The 26,206-nt window shown below is 46.9% G+C and overlaps 1 protein-coding gene across 2 annotated transcripts; it reads left to right on the top strand.

Moving 5' to 3' along the window:
- The first annotated feature begins 8,783 nt into the window (after positions 1-8,783).
- Positions 8,784-25,393, top strand: LOC121552072 (thrombospondin-1). 2 transcript variants are annotated; one of them, XM_041864763.1, is made up of 22 exons: positions 8,784-8,905; positions 9,201-9,284; positions 9,551-10,110; positions 10,392-10,467; positions 11,475-11,567; positions 11,788-11,897; positions 12,647-12,772; positions 13,585-13,681; positions 14,989-15,162; positions 15,499-15,675; positions 16,101-16,274; positions 16,604-16,884; positions 17,167-17,385; positions 17,637-17,744; positions 18,547-18,706; positions 19,004-19,122; positions 21,791-22,025; positions 22,179-22,406; positions 22,568-22,839; positions 22,936-23,033; positions 23,149-23,288; positions 23,446-25,393. In XM_041864763.1, the coding sequence occupies exons 2-22, from the start codon at positions 9,221-9,223 to the stop codon at positions 23,451-23,453; spliced, it is 3,519 nt and encodes a 1,172-aa protein (XP_041720697.1). In that variant the 5' UTR covers positions 8,784-8,905; positions 9,201-9,220; the 3' UTR covers positions 23,454-25,393. The 2 variants fall into 2 exon arrangements, with proteins under 2 accessions (XP_041720697.1, XP_041720696.1); XM_041864762.1 differs by having other exon boundaries at positions 8,784-8,909.
- The last annotated feature ends 813 nt before the right edge of the window (positions 25,394-26,206 follow it).

Below are 26,206 nucleotides of genomic sequence, written 5' to 3'. Positions count from 1 at the left end.
CTTGAGCAGGGCGTTGACCCTGGTTGTGTGTCGCTCTGGATGGGAGTCTGTTAGATGACTAATGTGATGTAGTTGTTGAGCGGCTTCACTGCTAGTAGATTGTATGTTTTAAATATTCAATAAATATATACAACAACAGAAAATAAAATAAAATAGAAAAAACACCTCCTCTAGCAGGTCCCGCTCAGAAAAACCAACCTTGATGACTCACACTTTTGAATGGAAACCTGACTCCCTGTGACAATGCGACTCGACAATGCTGTTGTCATCAAAGTTGCAGCACACTGCCACACTACACATATAGATACTGGAGCGTATACAATATCCAAACTACTGACCAGTACTGCCTCAGGTAGTAAACAGGCCAACTGGACTCCATCAGGGACCTGATCTGAACGTGACACCGACAGGCAGCAGGAGAGACACCTGCAGTATGACCCCTGACCCTAGGACCCCTGGGGCTGAAGGAGTGGAACCCAACCGCCCACCTGAGCTCAACTGTCATGTTAGAATCCTCACGGGAACATCACAGAACAGTACCTCAATGCAGATCATATACCTCAATTATACCTCAATGTGGAACAAATTCATTACACCTGACACACTAGGCTCACACTGTTCTATGACGACAGTAGACCCGAGCTAGCTGATCCTCTCAGAGACAGAAAGAGGAAGAAGTTGTTGTTGTGCGAATTGTGCAAATGATTCAATCATTTGTCGAGATTGTGATCATAACTTTTCACCTTGTCCTGATCGTATCACCGTGACGTATGTTTGTGTTGTAGGCCTAGACAGAGGACAGGATCAGCTCAGCTTCACTGACAGGTGGGAGTGAGTCGAACAGATAGATACACTGAGTATACAAAAGCTCTTTCCATGACATGGACTGACCAGGTGAATCCAGGTGAAAGCTATGATCCCTTATTGATGTCACTTGTTAAATCCACTTCAATCAGTGTAGCTGAAGGGGAGGAGACAGGTTAAAGAAGGACTTTTAAGCCTTGAGACAATTGAGACATGGATTGTGTATGTGTGCCATTCAGAGGGTGAATGGGCAAGACAAAATATTTAAGTGCTTTTGAATGGAGTATGGCAGAAGGTGCCAGGCGCACCGGTGTGAGTGTGTCAAGAACTGCAACGCTGCTGGGTTTTTCACGCTCAACAGTTTCCCGTGTGTATCAAGAATGGTGGGGTGGGGGTAGGGGGGTGCAACTCAATATTAGGAAGGTGTTATAAAACGTCATGCTGGACGCTGGACCAAAACATGACTTTAGCCAAGACTCAGGGAGCAGTCTGGTGAAGGAGGGCTGAGGGATGAGACGTGGATGAGACGTGGGGGTCTAGTGAGGATGCCACACACAGGCATGCACCCACATTAACAAATACACACATACACACACAGACATACACACACACACACATGTTGCGAGCACAAAAGCACTCACACACAACACACACAAACACTCCAACAGTATCCCCATGCTGTGACTGTGGAACCCACAGGAGGAGAATGTCAGCTGATCTCTTTGTTTTACTATACTACCGACCACATCATCATGTCTGACCCAGACCTTCCTACTGACCACATCATGTCTGACCCAGACCTTCCTACCGACCACATCATCATGTCTGACCCAGACCTTCCTACTGACCACATCATGTCTGACCCAGACCTTCCTACCGACCACATAATGTCTGACCCAGACCTTCCTACCTACCACATCATCATGTCTGACCCAGACCTTCCTACTGACCACATGATGTCTGACCCAGACCTTCCTACTGACCACATCATGTCTGACCTAGACCTTCCTACTGACCACATCGTCTGACCCAGACCTTCCTACTGACTACATCATGTCTGACCCAGACCTTCCTACCGACCACATCATCATGTCTGACCCAGACCTTCCTACCGACCACATCATGTCTGACCCAGACCTTCCTACCGACCACATCATCATGTCTGACCCAGACCTTCCTACTGACCACACCATGTCTGACCCATACCTTCCTACCTACCACATCATCATGTCTGACCCGGACATTCCTAACGACCACATCATCATGTCTGACCCAGACCTTCCTATTGACCACATAATGTCTGACCCAGACCTTCCTACCGACCACATAATGTCTGACCCAGACATTCCTACCTACTACATCATCATGTCTGACCCAGACCTTCCTACCGACCACATCATGTCTGACCCAGACCTTCCTACTGATCATATCATCATATCTGAAGCAGACCTTCCTACCGACCACATCATGTCCGACCCAGACCTTCTTGCCGACCACATCATGTCCGACCCAGACCTTCCTGCTGAACACATCATGTCCGACCCAGACCTTCCTACCGGCCACATCATGTCTGACCAAGACCTTTCTACTGACCACATCATCATATCTGAAGCAAACCTTCCTACTGACCACATTATCTGCCTGACCCTGACCTTCCTACAGACCACATCATGTCTGACGCAGACCTTCCTACCGACCTCACCATCTGTCTGACCCAGACCTTCCTACCGACCACATCATCATGTCTGACCCAGACCTTCCTACTGACCACATCATGTCTGACCCAGACCTTCCTACTGACCACATCATGTCTGACCCAGACCTTCCTACCGACCACATCATGTCTGACCCAGACCTTCCTACCGACCACATCATCATGTCTGACCCTCCTACTGACCACATCATGTCTGACCCAGACCTTCCTACCGACCACATCATCATGTCTGACCCAGACCTTCCTACTGACCACATAATGTCTGACCCAGACCTTCCTACCGACCACATCATGTCTGACCCAGACCTTCCTACCTACCACATCATTGTGTCTGACCCAGACCTTCCTACCGACCACATCATCATGTCTGACCCAGACCTTCCTACTGAACACATCATGTCTGACCCAGACCTTCCTACCTACCACATCATCATGTCTGACCCAGACCTTCCTACTGACCACATCATGTATGACCCAGACCTTCCTACCGACCACATCATCATGTCTGACCCAGACCTTCCTACTGACCACATCGTCTGACCCAGACCTTCCTACTGACTACATCATGTCTGACCCAGACCTTCCTACCGACCACATCATCATGTCTGACCCAGACCTTCCTACCGACCACATCATGTCTGACCCAGACCTTCCTACCGACCACATCATCATGTCTGACCCAGACCTTCCTACTGACCACACCATGTCTAAACCCATACCTTCCTACCTACCACATCATCATGTCTGACCCGGACATTCCTAACGACCACATCATCATGTCTGACCCAGACCTTCCTATTGACCACATAATGTCTGACCCAGACCTTCCTACCGACCACATAATGTCTGACCCAGACATTCCTACCTACTACATCATCATGTCTGACCCAGACCTTCCTACCGACCACATCATGTCTGACCCAGACCTTCCTACTGATCATATCATCATTTCTGAAGCAGACCTTCCTACCGACCACATCATGTCCGACCCAGACCTTCTTGCCGACCACATCATGTCCGACCCAGACCTTCCTGCTGAACACATCATGTCCGACCCAGACCTTCCTACCGGCCACATCATGTCTGACCAAGACCTTTCTACTGACCACATCATCATATCTGAAGCAAACCTTCCTACTGACCACATTATCTGCCTGACCCAGACCTTCCTACAGACCACATCATGTCTGACGCAGACCTTCCTACCGACCTCACCATCTGTCTGACCCAGACCTTCCTACCGACCACATAATGTCTGACCCAGACCTTCCTACCGACCACATCATGTCCGACCCAGACCTTCTTGCCGACCACATCATGTCTGACCCAGACCTTCCTACCGACCACATCATCTTATCTGACCCAGACCTTCCTACTGAACACATCATGTCTGACCCAGACCTTCCTACCTACCACATCATCATGTCTGACCCAGACCTTCCTACTGACCACATCATGTCTGACCCAGACCTTCCTACTGACCACATCATGTCTGACCCAGACCTTTCTACCGACCACATAATGTCTGACCCAGACCTTCCTACCTACCACATCATCATGTCTGACCCAGACCTTCCTACCGACCACATCATCATGTCTGACCCAGACCTTCCTACTGACCACATCATGTCTGACCCAGACCTTCTTACTGACCACATCATGTCTGACCCAGACCTTCCTACTGACCACATCATGTATGACCCAGACCTTCCTACCGACCACATCATCATGTCTGACCCAGACCTTCCTACTGACCACATCGTCTGACCCAGACCTTCCTACTGACTACATCATGTCTGACCCAGACCTTCCTACCGACCACATCATCATGTCTGACCCAGACCTTCCTACCGACCACATCATGTCTGACCCAGACCTTCCTAAAGACCACATCATCATGTCTGACCCAGACCTTCCTACTGACCACACCATGTCTGACCCATACCTTCCTACCTACCACATCATCATGTCTGACCCGGACATTCCTAACGACCACATCATCATGTCTGACCCAGACCTTCCTATTGACCACATAATGTCTGACCCAGACCTTCCTACCGACCACATAATGTCTGACCCAGACATTCCTACCTACTACATCATCATGTCTGACCCAGACCTTCCTACCGACCACATCATGTCTGACCCAGACCTTCCTACTGATCATATCATCATTTCTGAAGCAGACCTTCCTACCGACCACATCATGTCCGACCCAGACCTTCTTGCCGACCACATCATGTCCGACCCAGACCTTCCTGCTGAACACATCATGTCCGACCCAGACCTTCCTACCGGCCACATCATGTCTGACCAAGACCTTTCTACTGACCACATCATCATATCTGAAGCAAACCTTCCTACTGACCACATTATCTGCCTGACCCAGACCTTCCTACAGACCACATCATGTCTGACGCAGACCTTCCTACCGACCTCACCATCTGTCTGACCCAGACCTTCCTACCGACCACATCATCATTTCTGACCCAGACCTTCCTACTGACCACATAATGTCTGACCCAGACCTTCCTACTGACCACATCATGTCTGACCCAGACCTTCCTACCGACCACATCATGTCTGACCCAGACCTTCCTACCGACCACATCATCATGTCTGACCCTCCTACTGACCACATCATGTCTGACCCAGACCTTCCTACCGACCACATCATCATGTCTGACCCAGACCTTCCTACTGACCACATAATGTCTGACCCAGACCTTCCTACCGACCACATCATGTCTGACCCAGACCTTCCTACCTACCACATCATTGTGTCTGACCCAGACCTTCCTACTGACCACATCATGTCTGACCCAGACCTTCCTACCGACCACATCATCATGTCTGACCCAGACCTTCCTACCGACCACATCATCATGTCTGACCCAGACCTTCCTACTGACCACATAATGTCTGACCCAGACCTTCCTACCGACCACATCATGTCTGACCCAGACCTTCCTACCTACCACATCATTGTGTCTGACCCAGACCTTCCTACTGACCACATCATGTCTGACCCAGACCTTCCTACCGACCACATCATCATGTCTGACCCAGACCTTCCTACTGACCACATCATGTCTGACCCTCCTACCGACCACATAATGTCTGACCCAGACCTTCCTACCGACCACATCATCATGTCTGACCCAGACCTTCCTACTGACCACATCATGTCTGACCCAGACCTTCCTACCGACCACATAATGTCTGACCCAGACCTTCCTACTGACCACATAATGTCTGACCCAGACCTTCCTACCAACCACATCATCATGTCTGACCCAGACCTTCCTACTGACCACATCATCATGTCTGACCCAGACCTTCCTACTTACCACATCATGTCTGACCCAGACCTTCCTCTTACCACATCATCATGTCTGACCCAGACCTTCCTACCGACCACATCATCATGTCTGACCCAGACCTTCCTACTGACCACATAATGTCTGACCTAGACCTTCCTACCGACCACATAATGTCTGACCCAGACCTTCCTACCTACCTCATCATCATGTCTGACCCAGACCTTCCTACCGACCACATCATCATGTCTGACCCAGACCTTCCTACTGACCACATCATGTCTGACCCAGACCTTCCTACTGACCACATCATGTCTGACCAAGACCTTCCTATCGACCACATCATCATGTCTGACCCAGACCTTCCTACTGACCACATCATGTCTGACCCAGATCTTCCTACCGACCACATCATCATGTCTGACCCAGACCTTCCTACTGACCACATCATGTCTGACCCAGACCTTCCTACTTACCACATCATCATGTCTGACCCAGACCTTCCTACCGACCACATCATCATGTCTTACCCAGATCTTCCTACCGACCACATCATCATGTCTGACCCAGACCTTCCTACTGACCACATCATGAGTGACCCAGACCTTCCTACCTACCACATCATCATGTCTGACCCAGACCTTCCTACCGACCACATCATCATGTCTGACCCAGACCTTCCTACTGACCACATAATATCTGACCCATACCTTCCTACCGACCACATCATCATGTCTGACCCAGACCTTCCTACCTACCACATCATCATGTCTGACCCAGACCTTCCTACCGACCACATCATCATGTCTGACCCAGACCTTCCTACTGACCACATCATGTCTGACCCAGATCTTCCTACCGACCACATCATCATGTCTGACCCAGACCTTCCTACTGACCACATCATGTCTGACCCAGACCTTCCTACCTACCACATCATCATGTCTGACCCAGACCTCCCTACCGACCACATCATCATGTCTGACCCAGACCATCCTACTGACCACATAATGTCTGACCCAGACCTTCCTACCACCACATAATGTCTGACCCAGACCTTCCTACCTACCACATCATCATGTCTGACCCAGACCTTCCTACCTACCATATCATCATGTCTGACCCAGATCTTCCTACCGACCACATCATGTCTGACCCAGACCTTCCTACTGATCATATTATCATATCTGAAGCAGACCTTCCTACCGTCCACATCATGTCCGACCCAGACCTTCCTGACGACCACATCATGTCCGACCCAGACCTTCCCGCCGACCACATCATGTCCGACCCAGACCTTCCTACCGACCACATCATGTCTGACCCAGACCTTTCTACTGACCACATCATAATATCTGAAGCAGACCTTCCTACTGACCACATTATCTGCCTGACCCAGACCTTCCTACCAACCACATCATGTCTGACCCAGACCTTCCTACCGACCTCACCATCTGTCTGACCCAGACCTTCCTACCGACCACATCATGTCTGACCCAGACCTTCTTACCGACCACATCATCTGCCTGACCCAGATCTTCCTACCTCCACATCATGTCTGACCCAGACCTTCCTACCGACCACATCATGTCTGACGCAGACCTTCTACCTACCACATCATGTCTGACGCAGACCTTCCTACCGACCTCACCATCTGTCTGACCCAGACCTTCCTACCGACCACATCATGTCTGACCCAGACCTTCTTACCGACCACATCATCTGGCTGACCCAGATCTTCCTACCTCCACATCATGTCTGACCCAGACCTTCTTACCGACCACATCATCTGGCTGACCCAGACCTTCTTACCGACCACATCATCTGGCTGACCCAGATCTTCCTACCTCCACATCATGTCTGACCCAGACCTTCTACCTACCACATCATGTCTGACGCAGACCTTCCTACCGACCTCACCATCTGTCTGACCCAGATGTGTCATAGTCAATTATAGTTCAACTGCACCAATACCCAGACATATTCATCATGTCCTTATTGCATAATCAGCCGTCTTTACTTTCAGAGAATGTTAAGGAGTTGAATGACATAAAATGCATTGATTGGAAAGTACTCGCAATGGTCTTTTGCAAAAAAATAACTATAGTTATATTCATTTTGACGTATATTTTGAACTATAGTCTATTTTGGCCATAGAAGTACAAAAGTAGGGACCCCGAACCACATATATCCTATAAATTACTATGCTCAGAACATCCACAAATGCATTTAGGCCATAGGTCATGATTGTAATATATGATCTGATCAAAATAACAACCGGTAGTAGTACATCACTCCTCTGTGTGTGGGTTGTATGTCAAATCCAGGTGTTCTCATTCGTGTCATTGCAGCGCGGCCCTTGGCGCCTCTCTTGTGAGCGCACAACGGCTCCTAGCGGACAAACGTGGAACAGCAGCAGGGAATAGAATTCCTTCCGTTGCCTGACTGAGCATCCTCTACCAAGTCTCTGAAGCGCGGTCGGGGAAACAAAGGACTTTCTATAAGAATTTATTAGCGCTTAAATTTTAATTACATTTTTCACATAGATGTACAGCAGTCTGGTGATAAAGACATGTGCATGAATTGCCACTTGGCCAGAATACTTGATTGATAATGGAAATCATGAGATTGAGAATTAACACAAACTTTATCAAACATGCGCAAAAGGTTCAAAGATAGAGAGGTGGATTTATTTTGTTATAAAACGAGAACATTTCAGACTGGTGAGTGAGACAATAACCGGAAACGATGGTGTATTAAATATGGACCAGTCATGGAATTTGGCCTCTGGAATGTGGCGCTTTTTTTCTCTCCCCCCCTCTCACGATAAGCTCGTCCCTTTTTCCTTCCACCATCTGATTGGGCGAGACGCGTTCTTAGGAATGTCAAAAAACTATTTAAATAGCACTTTGTCCCCTGGTTTACAGTTAGGTTCTAGCGTCCGATAGCGGAGAGAATTACCATTCAATTAAAAAAGAACAAGAAACGCTTGAATCTTGTGGATTATTATTGGATTTCCATTTCTATTTGGATTTTACTATTTCTCTCTGCTGTTTTCAATCAACAGGTGGGTGAGTAATATTTAGATTTTCTTTCAAGGAATCTAGCCAAATATATATTTTTCTATTCTATTCTATTTTATTATAAATAAATAATGTGAAATAATGTGTGAAATAATAATGTGTTTTGATGATTGTTTATTATGATATTTAAAAATGTATTTTATGTATAAATATTAATATAATATAATAATAATATGCCATTTAGCAGAAGCTTTTATCCAAAGCGACTTACAGTCATGCGTGCATACATTAACTTTTGTGAAAAGTGGACCTTTGACGTTATATGTTTATTTTTCATAGGTAAAAACCAGGGTTTTACCATGAAGTTGACAGGAATATTTCTGCTATTGATGCTTTGGACCTGCGAGAGCGCACGAGTTGCAGGTGAAATAATTTGCCTGATGTTTGTCTAGAATGGACGGAGTTTGTGGCAATTGCAATGCTTCGACTTGAACATTAAACTACAGAAAAACATATAGGTTTTTTAATGTATTATTAAAACCTCTTAATGTATTGATTTACACTGACAATGGTTTAACATAGAGATCATTTTAGAGTTTATTATTCACAACAACAATAATCCATTCCAAAAGACAGGGTAGACAAAGACGAACTGCTTAAGCTCATTCCCCCGTTCCTCCTGCATACAGAGAGCCGAGACGACAATAGCGTGTACGACCTGTTCGAGCTGGTCCAAGTCCCCAACAAGAACCACGGAGTGACCCTAGTGAAGGGCGACGACCCATACAGTCCCGCCTACAAGATCCTCAACCCGGACCTGATCCCCGAGGTCCCCGAGAGCTCCTTCAGGGACCTCATCGATTCCATCCACGCCGAGAGGGGATTCCTTCTCCTCCTCAACTTCAAGCAGTTCAAGCGTACCAGGGGCTCCCTTCTGACCGTGGAAAAGCGTGACGGATCCGGAGCCGTGTTCGAGATCGTCTCCAACGGGAAAGCGAACACCCTGGATATGGTTTTCTCCACAGTGAATAAGCAACAGGTGGTGTCGATAGAAGATGTGGACTTGGCAACGGGTCACTGGAAGAATATAACGCTGTTCGTGCAGGAGGACCGGGCGCAGCTGTACGTTGGCTGTGAGGAGGTTAACACGGCGGAACTGGACGCTCCCATCCAGAGCATTCTCACTCAGGAGACTCCCGTCACAGCGCGTCTCAGAATCGGGAAGGGAGCGGTGAAGGACCGGTTCATGGTAAGTGAAGCGCACATGCGGAGCGCACGCGATGACGCATGATGGATTCAGATAATATAAGTTGTCGAGTTGTTTTTAGATGTTTAGTAAGTGTTGAATATAGGGTTGTGTAACACTTAAATATTATTATAATATTAAAACTGATAGACCTATGCGTAAAAGTTATACACTGTATTGAAAACCCTTGTAAGTGATCCATAAAGACCAATATTTTTTTTGCATAAAGTAGAGTGATAGTGACTGTGCAGCACTAGAGGTAAAAGGGCCATTGATTCTTGCAGGGGGTGCTCCAAAACGTTCGCTTTGTCTTCGGAACCACTTTAGATGCGATTCTGCGTAACAAGGGATGCCAAAACTGTAAGTAGCATAATCATGAACAGAAAGCATCTTTTTGTGTTTATCCATGCATCATTGGTTGTAATGCTAAAGCCAGCAGGACATTCCTAAGAATATGCATGACTGTTTAAAAGCCCCATGGGAAAGTTGCACAAAAAAAAGGCACGTTTATGTTGCCATGGGAGAGCTGGGAAGTTTACAAACACTTCAATGCCTCCTCAGGGCTGGACACATTAACTCATTAACGTCATTATAGATTCAAGATAGTATGATGCTGCAATGTTCTGTAATACCCTAAGTGTAGTTACATATTCTCCACTGTAGTTATGTCACCAATGAGCCCTGGGGACTGTGTGTCTGTTGTGGTCTGATGTGGTGTAGTGGGTATTACCATTACAGTCTACAGCGCTCTAACTGTCTCCCTCTGTGTATTTACCCCCCCCCCTCTCTCTCTCTCTCTCTCTCTCTCTCTCTCTCTCTCTCTCTCTCTCTCTCTCTCTCTCTCTCTCTCTCTCTCTCTCTCTCTCTCTCTCTCTCTCTCTCTCTCTCTCTCTCTCTCTCTCCTCTGTTTCCCCTCCCTCGCTCCCAACCCTCTCCCCCTCCCTCTCCTTTATCTCTCTCCCCTCCCTCCCTCTCTCTTACTCCATCCCTCTCTCTCCCAACCTCATCTGTATCCCTCTCTCTCCCCCATTTCTCACTCTTCCCCTCCTCTCTCCCTGCCCCCCTCTCTCTCTCTCTCTCTCTCTCTCTCTCTCTCTCTCTCTCTCTCTCTCTCTCTCTCTCTCTCTCTCTCTCTCTCTCTCTCTCTCTCTCTCTCTCTCTCTCTCTCTCTCTCTCTCTCTCTCTCTCTCTCTCTCTCTCTCTCTCTCTCTCTCTCTCTCTCTCTCTCTCTCTCTCTCTCTCTCTCTCTCTCTCTCTCTCTCTCTCTGCTTCCTCTCTCCCCCTCTGTCTCCCCCCTCCCTCTCCCCCTAATTCTACCTCCTTCTCCCCTCATTTATTTCCCTCCCTCGCTCCCTTGCCCCCATTAGCTGTTCTGACTGATAGAATCATCATTATGGACAACCCCATCAATGGGTCCAGCCCTGCCATTAGGACGGACTACACTGGCCACAAAACTAAAGGTAAACACAACAAAACTGCTGGTCTCCATTTAACCTCTCCTCAATAGAGCAGCACAGCACAGAAGTATTAGAAGAAAGTAAAAGCATTATATTATATTGTCAACAGTTGTCTGTAGCTGTAGGGAGTTGAAAGTAAGTCTGGAAGCCTTCATGTACATTGATAGTCACACTATGTTTCCATAGAATGAATGTATCTCTATGGTGTTGTCCTTTCCTCCAGACCTGCAGATGATCTGTGGGTTCTCCTGTGAGGCCCTGGCTGGCATGTTCAAGGAACTGCAGGGGCTTGGAGTGGTGGTGAAGGAGCTGTCCAATGAGCTGCGCAAAGTGGTGAGGAAACACACCTGCCTCCTGAACAAGACTCCTGCCATATGTCTGTCTGCCTGTCTGCCTGCCTGTCTTTCTGCCTGCCTGTCTGCCTGTCTGTCTGTCTGCCTGCCTGCCTGTCTGCCTGCCTGTCTGCCTGTCTTTCTGCCTGCCTGTCTGCCTGTCTTTCTGCCTGCCTGCCTGCCTGTCTTTCTGCCTGCCTGTCTGCCTGCCTGTCTGCCTGTCTGCCTGTCTGCCTGTCTGTCTGCCTGTCTGTCTGTCTGTCTGTCTGCCTGCCTGTCTGTCTGCCTATCTGTCTGCCTGTCTGCCTGTCTGTCTGCCTATCTGTCTGCCTGTCTGCCTGTCTGTCTGTCTTTCTGCCTGTCTTTCTGCCTGTCTGCCTGTCTGTCTTTCTGCCTGTCTGTCTGTCTGTCTGTCTGCCTGCCTGCCTGCCTGCCTGCCTGCCTGCCTGTCTGTCTGTCTGTCTGTCTGTCTGTCTGTCTGTCTGTCTGTCTGTCTGTCTGTCTGTCTGCCTGTCTGCCTGTCTGCCTGTCTGCCTGTCTGTCTGTCTGTCTGTCTTTCTGTCAGTCTGTCTGTGGCATGAGACTGCAACAAACAGTTGGTCTGCCACTGCATGTGGGCCTTGCTTATTATTACTGGTCTACCAGTATGAAACCCTTAAGGGACTGAGCACTCTTCTCATATCGTATTCATACTGATTGTCTCATATCTGTCTGCTTCCTTCCTCCTTCCTTCCTTCCTACCTCCTTCAGACGGATGAGAACAAGCTGTTGATGAACAGAGCGGGGATCCACAGTGGAGTCTGTCTGCACAACGGCATCGTCCACAAGAACAAGGCCGAGTGGACCGTCGACGACTGCACTGAGTGCACTTGTCAGGTAAGGACCAAAGTCGAGAGACTGTGTGTGTGTGTGTGTATGTGTGTGTGTGTGTGTGGGGGGGTTCAAGCCTATGTGTGTGCACTTGCAGACGGCCACTTGCAAACACACACTCATCCCCCACTCAGCAAGCGCCTGCTCGCTACTCCAGACCTCTGTCATCTGGCCAGTCATTGCGTAGGAGGAGGAGGCTAGCATCAGGGCCAACAAGCCAACAGTGGGTGCTGTAGTGGAGTGACCGTGGCCCAGGCCTACCACTCTAGGGAACAGACAGACAGACAGACAGACAGACAGACAGACAGACAGACACACACACACCATGACATACACTGAGTGTACAAAACCCCCTGATGAGCATGAAAAACCCAGCAACATTGCAGCTCTTGACACAAACCGGTGCGCCTGGCATCTACTACCGTATGCCGTTCAAAGGCACTTCAATCTTTTGTCTTGCCCATTCACCCTCTGAATGGGCACACATACACAATCCATGTCTCAATATTATCAAGGCTTAAAAATCCTTCTTTAACCTGTCTCCTCCCCTTCATCATGGAAAGAGCAGGTGTTAATGTTTTGTACACTCAGTGTATACAATACTGTTGTCATAGTGTGGCTGCTGATGTAAAAAGGGCTTTATAAAATACTTTTGATAGATTTTTTTTACCACCTACCCGAGTAAAAAAAAAACAGTTCCTCTACGTTCAAGATTAGTGAAATCTTTTAGGACAACAATAGAAACCAATTTCCAAATCCGTGTTCTTCAAGTTCAGGAAATGACCTCGTCCTTTGTCACTCTCTCTGCCCCTCTGTAGAACTCTGCCACTGTGTGCCGCAAGATCTCCTGCCCGCTGATCCCCTGTGCCAACGCCACCATGCCCGATGGAGAGTGTTGCCCGCGCTGTGGAACACGTTAGTACCTCCATTCACTATTCTCCAATGTTCCAACCCTAGAATTAGACTGAACGGTTCTGATTCTATGGTTCTATTTGTGTGGTTCCAACTTCCAACAAAACTATTAAGCTCCCAGGAAGTAACATACCTGCACAAACAAAGGTTTACAGTATACTACTGTATTATCAACCCACATCTTCTTCTGTTTTACTGTAAATCCATGAATGGCCTGAGTTGTCCTAAGGCTTAATGTATCGAAGACAAACAGGCCATTTAAAACAACATTACATTTACTGCTAGCTATTTGGACCTTCTTCACCAAATAAAGCATGAAACCACAACAACTTATCTGGATGTAAAGGTTTCTATTCAAGAAAACGGAATTCATTTTAAGGGTGATTTAAGTCCCCTAGCTTGTCAACGTATGAGTGTGTCAGAACATTGACGCATTTTCCACCTAAAACATCTTTGAATCTTCAACTTTTAATGGCTATAATTTGGCCAAATTGGTTAATGTGGGATGGAAAATTGGTGGGCTCTTTAGCGAAGCCATCCTACACACAAGAACAAGTGACATTTTCTACATACCTAAGAAGGCTGGGCAGCAGTGGCCCCTCGATTCTAAAGACACATGGAGAACCACTACCTTGGTCACTCAAGGTTTTGACATGATCAAGAACCCTGGAATTAGCTAATTAAAGTCTCTCTTTAAAGTAACAACAGTCAATGGGGGATCCCAGTAAAATTCCTAGAAGGACTTTTCCATTTCCACCGGCTTCCCTTTGGGCTTTCTCCTGCTCCTGAAATCCCTGGAGTGGGCCATCTCTCTGACTTTATCAACACACACACACGCATATGCACTTACACACACACACACACACACACACACACACACACACACACACACACACACACACACACACACACACACACCCCAGGGCTAAACTCAGTACATTAGACCGGAGCTCTAAGAACTTTAAGAGCTTATAACCCTCACTTTCTGCTTGGGGTCTCTGCAGTCCAATAGCTCTCTCATTGACTTCCCCTCTCTCCTCCTCCTCCTCCTCGCTCCTTCCCTCTCTCCCCTCCCTCCCCTTCCATCTACCCTCGCTCTTTCTCGCTCCTCCCCTCCCTTCCTCTCTACCTCCTTCCTCCTCTACCTCCTTCCTCCTCTACCTCCTTCTTCTCTACCTCCTTCCTCCTCTACCTCCTTCCTCTCTACCTCCTTCCTCCTCTACCTCCTTCCTCCTCTACCTCCTTCCTCTCTACCTCCTTCCTCCTCTACCTCCTTCCTCCTCTACCTCCTTCTCTCTCTACCTCCATAGCGAGTGACTATGCTGAAGATGGCTGGTCCCTGTGGTCTGAATGGACCCACTGTTCCGTGTCTTGTGGGCGGGGCATCCAGCAGAGAGGCCGCTCCTGCGATCGCATTAACAACAACTGCGAGGGAACCTCCGTCCAAACCAGGGACTGCTACCTTCGGGAGTGTGACAAACGCTGTGAGTTCAGTATACACGTTACAAACGACCAAACAAATCACATTCATCAATCGTCACACAGAAACTTTTATCACAGATTTTTATCACAAACTTGTAGTTTCAAAAATGTATCAATGGTGACAGAAACGATAGACTTGCACCCACATCCAGGATCCAGCCGCAGATCAGCCTTCTGTGACTCTACAGAGCAACAAACTCACTGCCATTTCACTTTAACTCATTTTACCCTTGTTTTGACTGGACAATGACCTATAGCATGACAATGACCCATAACCAAGTTTCTCATTGACCCCTGACCTCTATAACCTCTGACCTCTGTGCTCTGTGTACTTCCAGTCAAGCAGGACGGTGCCTGGAGCCACTGGTCCCCCTGGTCATCCTGCTCGGTCACCTGTGGGGCGGGTGTCATCACCCGTATCCGCCTCTGCAACTCCCCCACACCCCAGCTGGGAGGCAAGGACTGCCAGGGAGAGGGAAGACAGACGGAGAGGTGCACCAAGTCACCCTGCCCCAGTGAGTGCCATTAGTCACAGGCTTCTATGCAACAAGACCTGGGTCAAATACATATGCTATCATCTCCGTTTGACATTATTCAAAGCCTTTTCATGCACACCACACCGTGAGATGTTTCTATTCAAATGCATCATCTCAATCCTCATCTTATGCGTACATTGTCAGTTACTCTTGATAGCAGATTGTCTCTGTTTCTTGTTTGGCAAGTCAACAACCAAGAATTTGTCTAAAGAAGAAACAAAACTGGCACCTAGGCTACTTGCCATTGTGTCTATTTAATACAACACAGACCCTACTACCCCCACTAAGGACACCACGTACACCCGCACACCTGTACACCCGCACACCTGCACACCTGTACACCTGCACACCTGCACACCTGTACACCTGTACTGACCTGTACTGTCTCTCTTCTTCTCTCTCAGTCAACGGTAACTGGGGACCCTGGTCGCTATGGGATACCTGCTCTGCCACCTGTGGAGGAGGAGCCCAGACGCGTAAACGTCTCTGCAACGACCCCACCCCCAAATATGGTGGCAAGGAGTGCCAGGGTGACTCCAAGGCCACTCAGCTGTGCAAGAAGAACGCCTGTCCTGTCGGTGAGTAGCAGGCACTGGGTGTGTCCCAAATGGCTCCCTATTCCCTATATAGTGCACTACTTTTGACCAGAGCTCTATGGTCAAAAGTAGTGCACTAGGGAATAAGGCGCAGTGCACAGCCAATGTATCTTATAACTCCTACATGCTGTGAATGAGTTGCTAAAATTGTAGGTTTTAGACCGTTTTAAGGTATAGTAACACGTTCAAAATATTACTTTTAATGCTTTTAGGGCTTATTAAAGCCGTAAAAGTCTACTTAGACACAGACAGCACTAAGTACTTAAAAGCAGTCAGTACTCAGTACTGAAAGCCCATGTCTCTCTCCTCAGATGGATGTCTGTCCAACCCCTGCTTCCCTGGGGCCAAGTGCACTAGCTTCCCTGATGGAACATGGAGTTGTGGAAAATGCCCCACTGGTTACTCTGGTAACGGCATCAAGTGCAAGGACATTGACGAGTGTAAAGAGGTTCCTGATGCTTGCTTTGTGTTCAACGGAGTGCACAGCTGTGAGAACACCGACCCTGGCTACAACTGTCTGCCCTGTCCTGCACGCTACTCTGGACCTCAGCCCTTCGGCAGGGGAGTGGAGGAGGCCGCCGCCAAGAAACAGGTTAGTAGCATCACCTGGTGCTGTGGACTAGTGTTGTGATCATAGTCCTGTCATACTGTATATCTGTCCTCAGCTGATTTAGAACTTGAAATTTGGAATTTAGAATTTGGCATTTGGAATTTACAAGATCAAAGATTGCTTTACAAAGCCACGCTTTTCTTTGTCCAGATCATACTGCCAACTCTGTTGCATGGCGGGCCAGCAGATTGTGTCCTTTGAAAACCAAGCCAGGTAGCCAAAATATCTCCTGGCTTGTCTGAACAACTCTTCTGTTTACTCCAGGTGTGTACACCACGTAACCCCTGCCTGGATGGGAGCCACGACTGCAACAAGAACGCCCGCTGTAACTACCTGGGACACTTTGCCGACCCCATGTACCGCTGTGAGTGTAAGCCTGGCTATGCTGGGAACGGACACATCTGTGGTGAGGACACAGACCTGGACGGGTGGCCCAACGAAGACCTGGTCTGCGTGGAGAACGCCACCTACCACTGCAAGAAGGTATGCACGTCCTGACTCGTATAGGTTCTTGAAAAGGTCCAGCTTGCTATTTAACTAGTAAATAACACACTTCCCTTTTGAGTGATGTGCCGATGCTGGCTGCAATTAGAAATAACAATTATTTTTGAAAGAAAAACAAGTGGTACATTTAATGTCTTACAGGACTGTTAATATAGTTAAATATAATGTTCATGCTTGTTGACTACATTATGTATATTGTTTGGCCTTATGATGTAACCTTTCTTTTGCAGGATAACTGCCCCAACCTTCCCAACTCAGGCCAAGAAGACTACGACAAGGACGGTGTTGGTGACGCGTGTGACAACGATGATGACAATGATGGTATTCCTGACGACAGGGTAAGTGAGGAATTAATCATTGATTTATTGATTCGTTCATTGAGTCACTGAAGGTCTGAAGTCCTACCCCTTACTGAAATGAATTAATTCAGGTTATGCTACCTCTTGGTTAGTCCGTGTGTGTATGAGTGAGTGTGTGTGTTCAGTTTTGGCAGTGAGACATGAATGTGGTTCTACATTCATCATTCATGAAATAAGGGGAAGGAAAACGAAAAAAAATTTAAAAAAATGTTTTGCCTTCAGACCTCAAATCCCAACACAGAGGTACCACTCTGAACGAGCCGCAGTGTAATCTGCTAGTCCTAACATTATATTTGGGACAGGACCTAAATATAAAACACCCTTTCATCCCCCCCCTCTCTCTCTGTAGGGTACAAAGACCACAGCAAGTTAAAAGCACAGTATCTGAAATTAATATATCATGTCAGAGATGTTTTCCTAAGCAAGGCAGTGGACACTGGACTGATTCTTCTGGTGGTTCTGAGGCTGGAGTAACTGAACGGTGCTCTCTCCCTCTCCCTCCCCTCTCCCCCCTCTCTCCCTCCCCACTCTCTCTCTCTCTCTCTCTCCCCTCCCCCTCTCTCTCGCTCTCTCTCTCTCTCTGTCTCTCTCTCTCTCCACCCTCCATCTCCCTCTCTCTCTCCCCCTCTCTCTCTCTCTCTCTCTCTCCACCCTCTGTCTCCCCCTCCCCCCTCTCCCCCCCCTCTCTCTCTCTCTCTCTCTCTCTCTCCCTCTCACTCTCCCCCTCCCCCTCCCTCTCTCAATCTCTCCCCCCTCCTCTCCTCTCTCTCTCTCTCTACAGGATAACTGTCCGTTCGTGTACAACCCCAGGCAATATGACTATGATAGAGATGATGTTGGAGATCGTTGTGATAACTGTCCTTACAACAGCAACCCTGACCAGACCGACACAGACAACAACGGGGAAGGAGACGCCTGCTCTGTGGACATTGATGGAGATGGTGAGACTCTAAACCTGCTTAGTGGACTCTAATCTAAGAGTCTCTAACCTTGCTTGGCTGTCCCTATTTAAGTCCTATACGGTATAATGTAGATGCTATAGGTTGGTGTTGAATGCAGGCACCGCACCATTCAATGATAACGCTTTGAAACCAAGTGCAAATTGACTGCATGTACAAGCATGCATTCCATTACTAGCTCAACTTACTACGTTTCATTACCATGACAACTCAACTAAGTCATTTTCCTCACCTTCCTCCTCTTCTCCTGAGTAACAACAACTGTGATTGGTCCAACAGGTATTCTGAATGAGAAAGACAACTGCCCATTCGTCTACAACGTGGACCAGAGAGACACCGATCTGGACGGTGTGGGAGATATGTGTGACAACTGCCCTCTGGAACATAACCCTGACCAGGTGTGTGTTCTTACACTTACGACCCATTCTACACACACACACACACACACACACAAACACACAAACACACACACACACACAAACACACAAACACACACACAAACACACACACAAACACACACACAAACACACACACACAGATGCATGCACGTACAGGTACACATGCATGCCACTGTCACAAACACTTTCTGTCATTTTAGAAGAACTCTCTCTGTTGCGTGACAGCTGTAATGGGTAGCTGTAATGGGTAGCTGTAATGGGTAGCTTTACTGGATAGCTGTAATGGGTAGCTGTAATGGCTAGCTGTAATGGGTAGCTGTAATGGGTAGCTGTACTGGGTAGCTGTAACGGGTACCTGTAATGGGTAGCTTTACTGGATAGCTGTAATGGGTAGCTGTACTGGGTAGCTGTAATGGGTAGCTTTACTGGGTAGCTGTAATGGTGTAATGGCTAGCTGTAATGGGTAGCTGTAATGGGTAGCTGTAATGGGTAGCTGTAATGGGTAGCTGTAATGGTGTACTGGGTAGCTGTAATGGCTAGCTGTAATGGTGTAATGGTGTAATGATATAATGGGTAGCTGTACTGGGTAGCTGTAATGGTGTAATTGGTAGCTCTACTGGGTAGCTGTAATGGTGTAATGGGTAGCTGTACTGGGTAGCTGTAATGGTGTAATGGGTAGCTGTAATGGTGTAATGGTGTAATGATATAATGGGTAGCTTTACTGGGTAGCTGTAATGGTGTAATGGCTAGCTGTACTGGGTAGCTGTAATGGTGTAATGGGTAGCTGTAATGGTGTAATGGTGTAATGATATAATGGGTAGCTGTACTGGGTAGCTGTAATGGTGTAATGGGTAGCTGTACTGGGTAGCTGTAATGGTGTAATGGGTAGCTGTACTGGGTAGCTGTAATGATGTACTGGGTAGCTGTAATGGTGTAATGGTGTAATGGGTAGCTGTACTGGGTAGCTGTAATGGTGCAATGGTGTAATGGGTAGCTGTACTGGGTAGCTGTAATGGTGTAATGGTGTAATGGGTAGCTGTACTGGGTAGCTGTAATGGTGTAATGTGTAGCTGTACTGGGTAGCTGTAATGATGTACTGGGTAGCTGTAATGGTGTAATGGTGTAATGGTGTAATGGGTAGCTGTAATGGTGTACTGGGTAGCTGTAATGGTATAATGGTAGCTGTAATGGTGTAATGGGTAGCTGTAATGGTGTAATGGTAGCTGTAATGGTGTAATGGTAGCTGTAATGGTGTAATGGTAGCTGTAATGGTGTAATGGTAGCTGTAGGTCTAGGCTGTATCATACCATGTTAAGGTTGAGTTAAATCCTCTGCAGCTCAGGGGCACTTACAGAAGCTCAATAGGGCATGCATGGGGAGCCAGGCTTTTCAATGGGGCATTGACATTGGCATTGACTGCTCAGAGGGAAAGGTGGAGGGATGGAGGGGTAGAGGCCAGGGTGGAGGGTTGGGCCCCGGGCTGGTCGTTATTACCCAGGAATGGGCTCGCCCCTGGCTGTATGCATGCCCCGTCGGGCGTCGCCACACACACAAGCCCTGTGTGGATCCCACCTGTGCCATGCTAGACTGACAACCAGGAATGTGTTCGGAACAACAGGACTCAGTTAGGGGGAAAATGGGCAGAATTCACACCAATCCAATTCCTCTCTCTCTCTCTCTCTCTCTCTCTCTCTCTCTCTCTCTCTCTCTCTCTCTCTCTCTCTCTCTCTCTCTCTCTCTCTCTCTCTCTCTCTCTCTCTCTCTCTCTCTCTCTCTCTCTCTCTCTCTCTCTCTCTCTCTCTCTCTCTCTCTCTCTCTCTCTCTCTCTCTCTCTCTCTCTCTCTCTCTCTCTCTCTCTCTCTCTCTCTCTCTCTCTCTCTCTCTCTCTCTCTCTCTCTCTCTCTCTCTCTCTCTCTCTCTCTCTCTCTCTCTCTCTCTCTCTCTCCCTCGCCTCATGTGAGGCAATGAAATCTGTGTGTTGGAGGAGAGAGGGAAGGAGGAGAGGAGGGGTGTGTTTAGGGTACTTTGATGCAGATGAAAAGCGCCACCAGAAGTTGGACAAATTGATCTTGGCAGGTTTAGAGAGGTGAGAGTGATTGGAGCCTGGGGACAGTCCATTATGAGAGGAGAGGAGGTGAAGGAGGAGGAGATATTAGGAGATGACGGGTTGAACGAATGGTACAGCTGGAAATCAAATCAGCATCAGGTGTCATTATAATCACTACTGTTAGTTGTCCGTAGGCACAGATATAGGATCAGCTCACCTTCCCCATGTTCTACATCTTATCTGTAGGAAGGAAACACAAAACGGGCCCTAGATCAGTGTCTAAGGAGATCTACAGTAGGAGACTAGGAGAGGAACTAGGAGAGGAACTAGGAGAGGAACAAAGCACTTACCCCATATCAGTGTCTCAGGGCAACTCACAATATGTTAACATAATCTCCACCATCTCACAATATGTTAAGTAATCTCCACCAACTCATAATATGCTAAATCATCTCCACCAACTCACAATATGTTAACTAATCTCCACTAACTCACAATATGTTAAGCAATCTCCACCAACTCACAATATGTTAAATGATCTTCACCAACAGGTGGATCTACTGTGTTGCAACCGCTAACATTTGCTAGCATGCTAACGTCAATCTCCATTTACCTCTACAGGTTGACTCTGATGACGACCGTGTGGGAGACAAGTGTGACAGCAATCAGGACATTGATGAGGACGGCCACCAGAACAACCTGGACAACTGCCCCTACATCCCCAACGCTAACCAGGCCGACCACGACAAAGACGGCAAGGGAGACGCCTGCGACCACGATGATGACAACGACGGGATCCCTGATGAGAAAGACAACTGCAGACTGGCCTTCAACCCTGACCAGCTCGACTCTGATGGTGAGTTAGATGAAGAATAGGAGAGATACGCAATAAAATTGGAGTTCAATTTCTTATTCAACTAATCAAGTTCTCGACATTAGTTGAAAGTTAGTTTTATTAGCTGCTTCATCCTAAGACATGTTATTTACTGAGCTTTCAATCTTCTTCCAGGTGATGGTCGGGGAGATGTTTGCAAAGATGACTTTGACCAAGACAACGTGCCTGACATCTATGACGTGTGTCCGGAGAACTTTGACATCAGCGAGACAGACTTCAGGAAGTTCCAGATGGTTCCCCTGGACCCCAAGGGAACGTCCCAGATCGACCCCAACTGGGTGGTCAGACATCAGGGCAAAGAGCTTGTCCAGACTGTCAACTGTGACCCTGGCATTGCTGTTGGTGAGTGGATTCGTTGGGTGGGTGGGCGGTGGGTGGTTGGTTGATTGGTGGGTGGCTTGATTGATTGATTGATTCTACGCTTTGGGACATCTCAAAATAACCCAAGCCTAACTAAAAAGACCATCCTCTCACTGACATCTTCTCTGTTTCTCCGTTCCCAGGTTTTGATGAGTTCAACGCGGTGGACTTCAGTGGAACCTTCTTCATCAACACGGAGAGAGACGACGACTACGCCGGCTTTGTGTTCGGCTACCAGTCCAGCTCCAGGTTCTACGTGGTGATGTGGAAGCAGATCACACAGACCTACTGGAACAACAAACCCACCAAGGCTCAGGGATACTCAGGACTGTCCATCAAGGTGGTCAACTCTACTACCGGACCTGGAGAGCACCTCAGGAACGCTCTCTGGCACACGGGCAACACACCAGGACAGGTAAGATGGGCATACACGCAAACACACACACACACACGGGAAACACCTCAGGACAACACCACCTAACTCTCCCTATGTTTCTCCCTTCTTCTCTAGGTGAGGACTTTGTGGCACGACCCTAAGAACGTTGGCTGGAAAGACTTCACAGCCTACAGATGGCACCTGATCCACAGACCCAGAACAGGACACATCAGGTGAGCACTGGAGAGTCATTGGCCTGGTGGAGATTTCCGAGACTCTCCAAAATGCCAGTATTTACTGTATGCCCTCTGATGGTTTGTCTCACACGAGTCTTGTTTCTAATTTCAGAGTGGTCATGTACGAGGGGAAGAAGATCATGAAGGATTCCGGGAGCATATACGACAAGACGTACGCTGGCGGAAGACTAGGTCTCTTCGTCTTCTCTCAAGAGATGGTATACTTCTCAGACCTCAAGTACGAATGCAGAGGTAAGCAACAAGGACATTTCTACATCTTACTATAACTCCAACAACAATTGTTTAGTGGAATCTCTTTCACAATACACTTATGTGAAATACCTAACCGCATAACTTAACACTTTGTCCTAAGTTAATGCTTAACTTTTGTCCTTTGTTTTTTTTTTAGATGCATAACTGCACGGAGCAGGAAGCTCATGGAATAATGCACCTTTCTGTATAAATATGAACAATATGTATTCAGATGAAAAGTCCAGGGACAGTTTTTTCTGCTACTCTTTCTTCTGTGGTACTCACACTGGAGGGAGCGAGGGGGGGAAGGCCTGGTGTGGGTCAGCCTCAGGGTAAAATGATGCTGGTTTGGAGAGAGAACCATCCGGGTGACTGCCATTCGAAGATCAAAGAACCCCCTCCTACCCACCCAGAGCAGGTAGAGCCCAAAAAACTGCCCATTTGTTTTGCCCGAGTGAGAGACCAACCGATGTTACCAACCGACCGGCTGATCTCTCTTTGATCTGAAAGACCTCATTCAGCTCTGTGCGGGAGAGGCTCCCGATAGACGACTATGCACTTCCAAACCTTTACATCTCTCTCTCTCTCTCCCTCTTTCTATCCAGCTCTTTTTTTCTGGAAAGGACGTCCCAAAGAAAGACTATGTAATGTTCCGTTTATATAAAAACATATCTAGCCGGATGTAGGTTCTGAACGATACGACTCTGATGATGAGGTATTTGGCTCAGAGGATGAAGAATGGCTTGTGGCCCTTGAAAGTCAGTTGCGTAACAACAAGATATGGAGGACGATGTATGTATGATTTATGTACGTATGTTCATGTGTGTAAATAAGAAGACATATAAAGCTTGCTTTTACCCATCTATATGTGTTCCCTTGGAGACAAATGTTGCAGAGACAAAAGAAAACAAATCGAAATTAAAACGAGCCAAAATATTTTTTTTGTCAAATACATGATTGCTTGTAGGCTTTGTGGCTGACATTAGATTGATATAATTCAGTTGAAACTGAACATAGTAATACTCAGGGTAAGATGGAAGCGACCATCTTAGCACATCAAACCATTGCAGAAAATGACATGGGAGGGCCATGTAAAAAAGGGCATTTCCGGTGCCAGTAAGCCATTCTGTCTATTAAGACACTTTCTATTTCCAACATTAAATGTTACAAATATAATAATAATATGTATTTATTTTCCCAATTTTAAAAGATACAATTTGGGTTAAGATTAGAAACATTGAACAGGCGGATCTTCCTCATCTTTAGAGGCTTTACATTTTGAACTTCTGTAAATAAAAGTCTTAATTTATTCACTCTCGCCTACACTGTAGGCACCAAACAATTCAAAATACTTTGAGGAAGTGCCAGAGTTTTTCCCCCAGTGTTCCAGGTGTAAACGGAGCCAAAGTCAGAAGTGGGATCCTACTCTAATCCCATTTTAACCACGGTTAGAACTAGACCACCTCACTCAGTATGGCATGTATGTGACCGGTGTGCCTTTTCTTCTGAGAGAGATTCAAAACAAAGGAACCTTTGACGTACACATAATACCTCATTGCTGTTGTATAATTAATTTGATCGAATAAAAAAAGTGCTTTTTTCATTGTATGCTTACAGAATACAAATTGATCGACATCTTATTGCTACTGTAGCATGAATCTGTAAATAGTATTACTTTTATTTTCAAAACAGAAACCACCCCCCATTCAACACCCCACTGCAGTAAAAATCTGTTTTTTTTAATATAAATATTTTATTTTTGCTTTTATGTATGCCCTTTGTCCAGTGCTCTTTTTAATGGATGCATTCTTGTTCTGTTTTGTTTTGTCTTCGCTGTTCTGTGTGTGAGAGATCGATTTGTGTGTGTAGATAAATGCTATTTAAATAATTTATCAGGATTTGCTGCCAGAGGAAGGGGGCGTGTCCGTATGTATAAACGGTTTGCACACTGACATGAGGATGTTCTGTTCTTGATCGTTTTTTGTTTTATTTTTACCGGGGGTTTTTTGTACAATTTAGTGATGCTTGTTGTCTGTAAACATTTTTACTTAGTTGTACAATGCAATTATTTTGTTATATACTATATAAATAGTTGTTGAAATCCATTCTCTGTCTGTATACACGTCTTTTCACTAATCACTATGCATACATTCCATGATTTTCATATTGAATCAATATTTTTGTCTTAGTTTTTTCTAATACTGACTGCATAAAGTCTAAATATAGTGCATTGATTTGCAGCTGAGCCGAGTACGATAACATCTCGTGCAGGCTAAAAGTCCACATAAAACACATTCAGTCACCATCATGAACATCAACATAAGCACATCTATGTTAGGCCCCAGTTCAAAGACCCTAATGGGGCTAGGTCTATAGACCCTTTTCTTTGTTGCTGTTAAAGACACACATGCCCTCCTCAGGGACACATGAGGAATGTTGCATGGTACCTTGATCTGTCTCATCCTCTGAGAACAGGGCTAAAGAACATTGAAAGTCAATGTAAGATTGGACACCACCATGTTATCCCTCTTCGTGTTGCTGAGAGATCAATTATATAAACAAAAAATATTACTCAAATGGAAGATATCTCCTGTACAGACATTGTTGTAACTTCTGCATGCATGTGTCAATGTTGTGGTGGAAAAGAGCGTTCTCGAGACTAATAGGTTGAAGAACAGACTTAGCCCCCTCAGCTATGGGGCTGTCCCAAATGCTACCCTATTCCCCATTGGGTTCTGGTCAAAAGTAGTGCACTAAATAGGGAATAGGGTGCCATTTGGGTCGGCACCATGGTCCATGTTCATTCAGACCCTTAGTCTGCTGGTCTTGCGATAGAAGAAGCATTGCCACGTAGCCTACACAGATGATATATCAACCTCATGGCTAGGAAGAGAAATGCACTACGTGACCAAAAGTAT

The sequence above is a fragment of the Coregonus clupeaformis genome, chromosome 36, assembly GCF_020615455.1.
Source record: "Coregonus clupeaformis isolate EN_2021a chromosome 36, ASM2061545v1, whole genome shotgun sequence".
NCBI lineage: Eukaryota > Metazoa > Chordata > Actinopteri > Salmoniformes > Salmonidae > Coregonus > Coregonus clupeaformis.
This window is presented reverse-complemented; position numbering and strand designations above follow the sequence as displayed.

Coding starts and splice junctions, on each gene's coding strand:
- LOC121552072 (XM_041864763.1), top strand. CDS start 9,221: ATGAAGTTGACAGGAATATTTCTGCTATTGATGCTTTGGACCTGCGAG. Junction 10,468..11,474: donor TAACAAGGGATGCCAAAACT/GTAAGTAGCATA, acceptor TGCCCCCATTAG/CTGTTCTGACTGATAGAATC. Junction 17,386..17,636: donor CCACCTACCACTGCAAGAAG/GTATGCACGTCC, acceptor TTTCTTTTGCAG/GATAACTGCCCCAACCTTCC.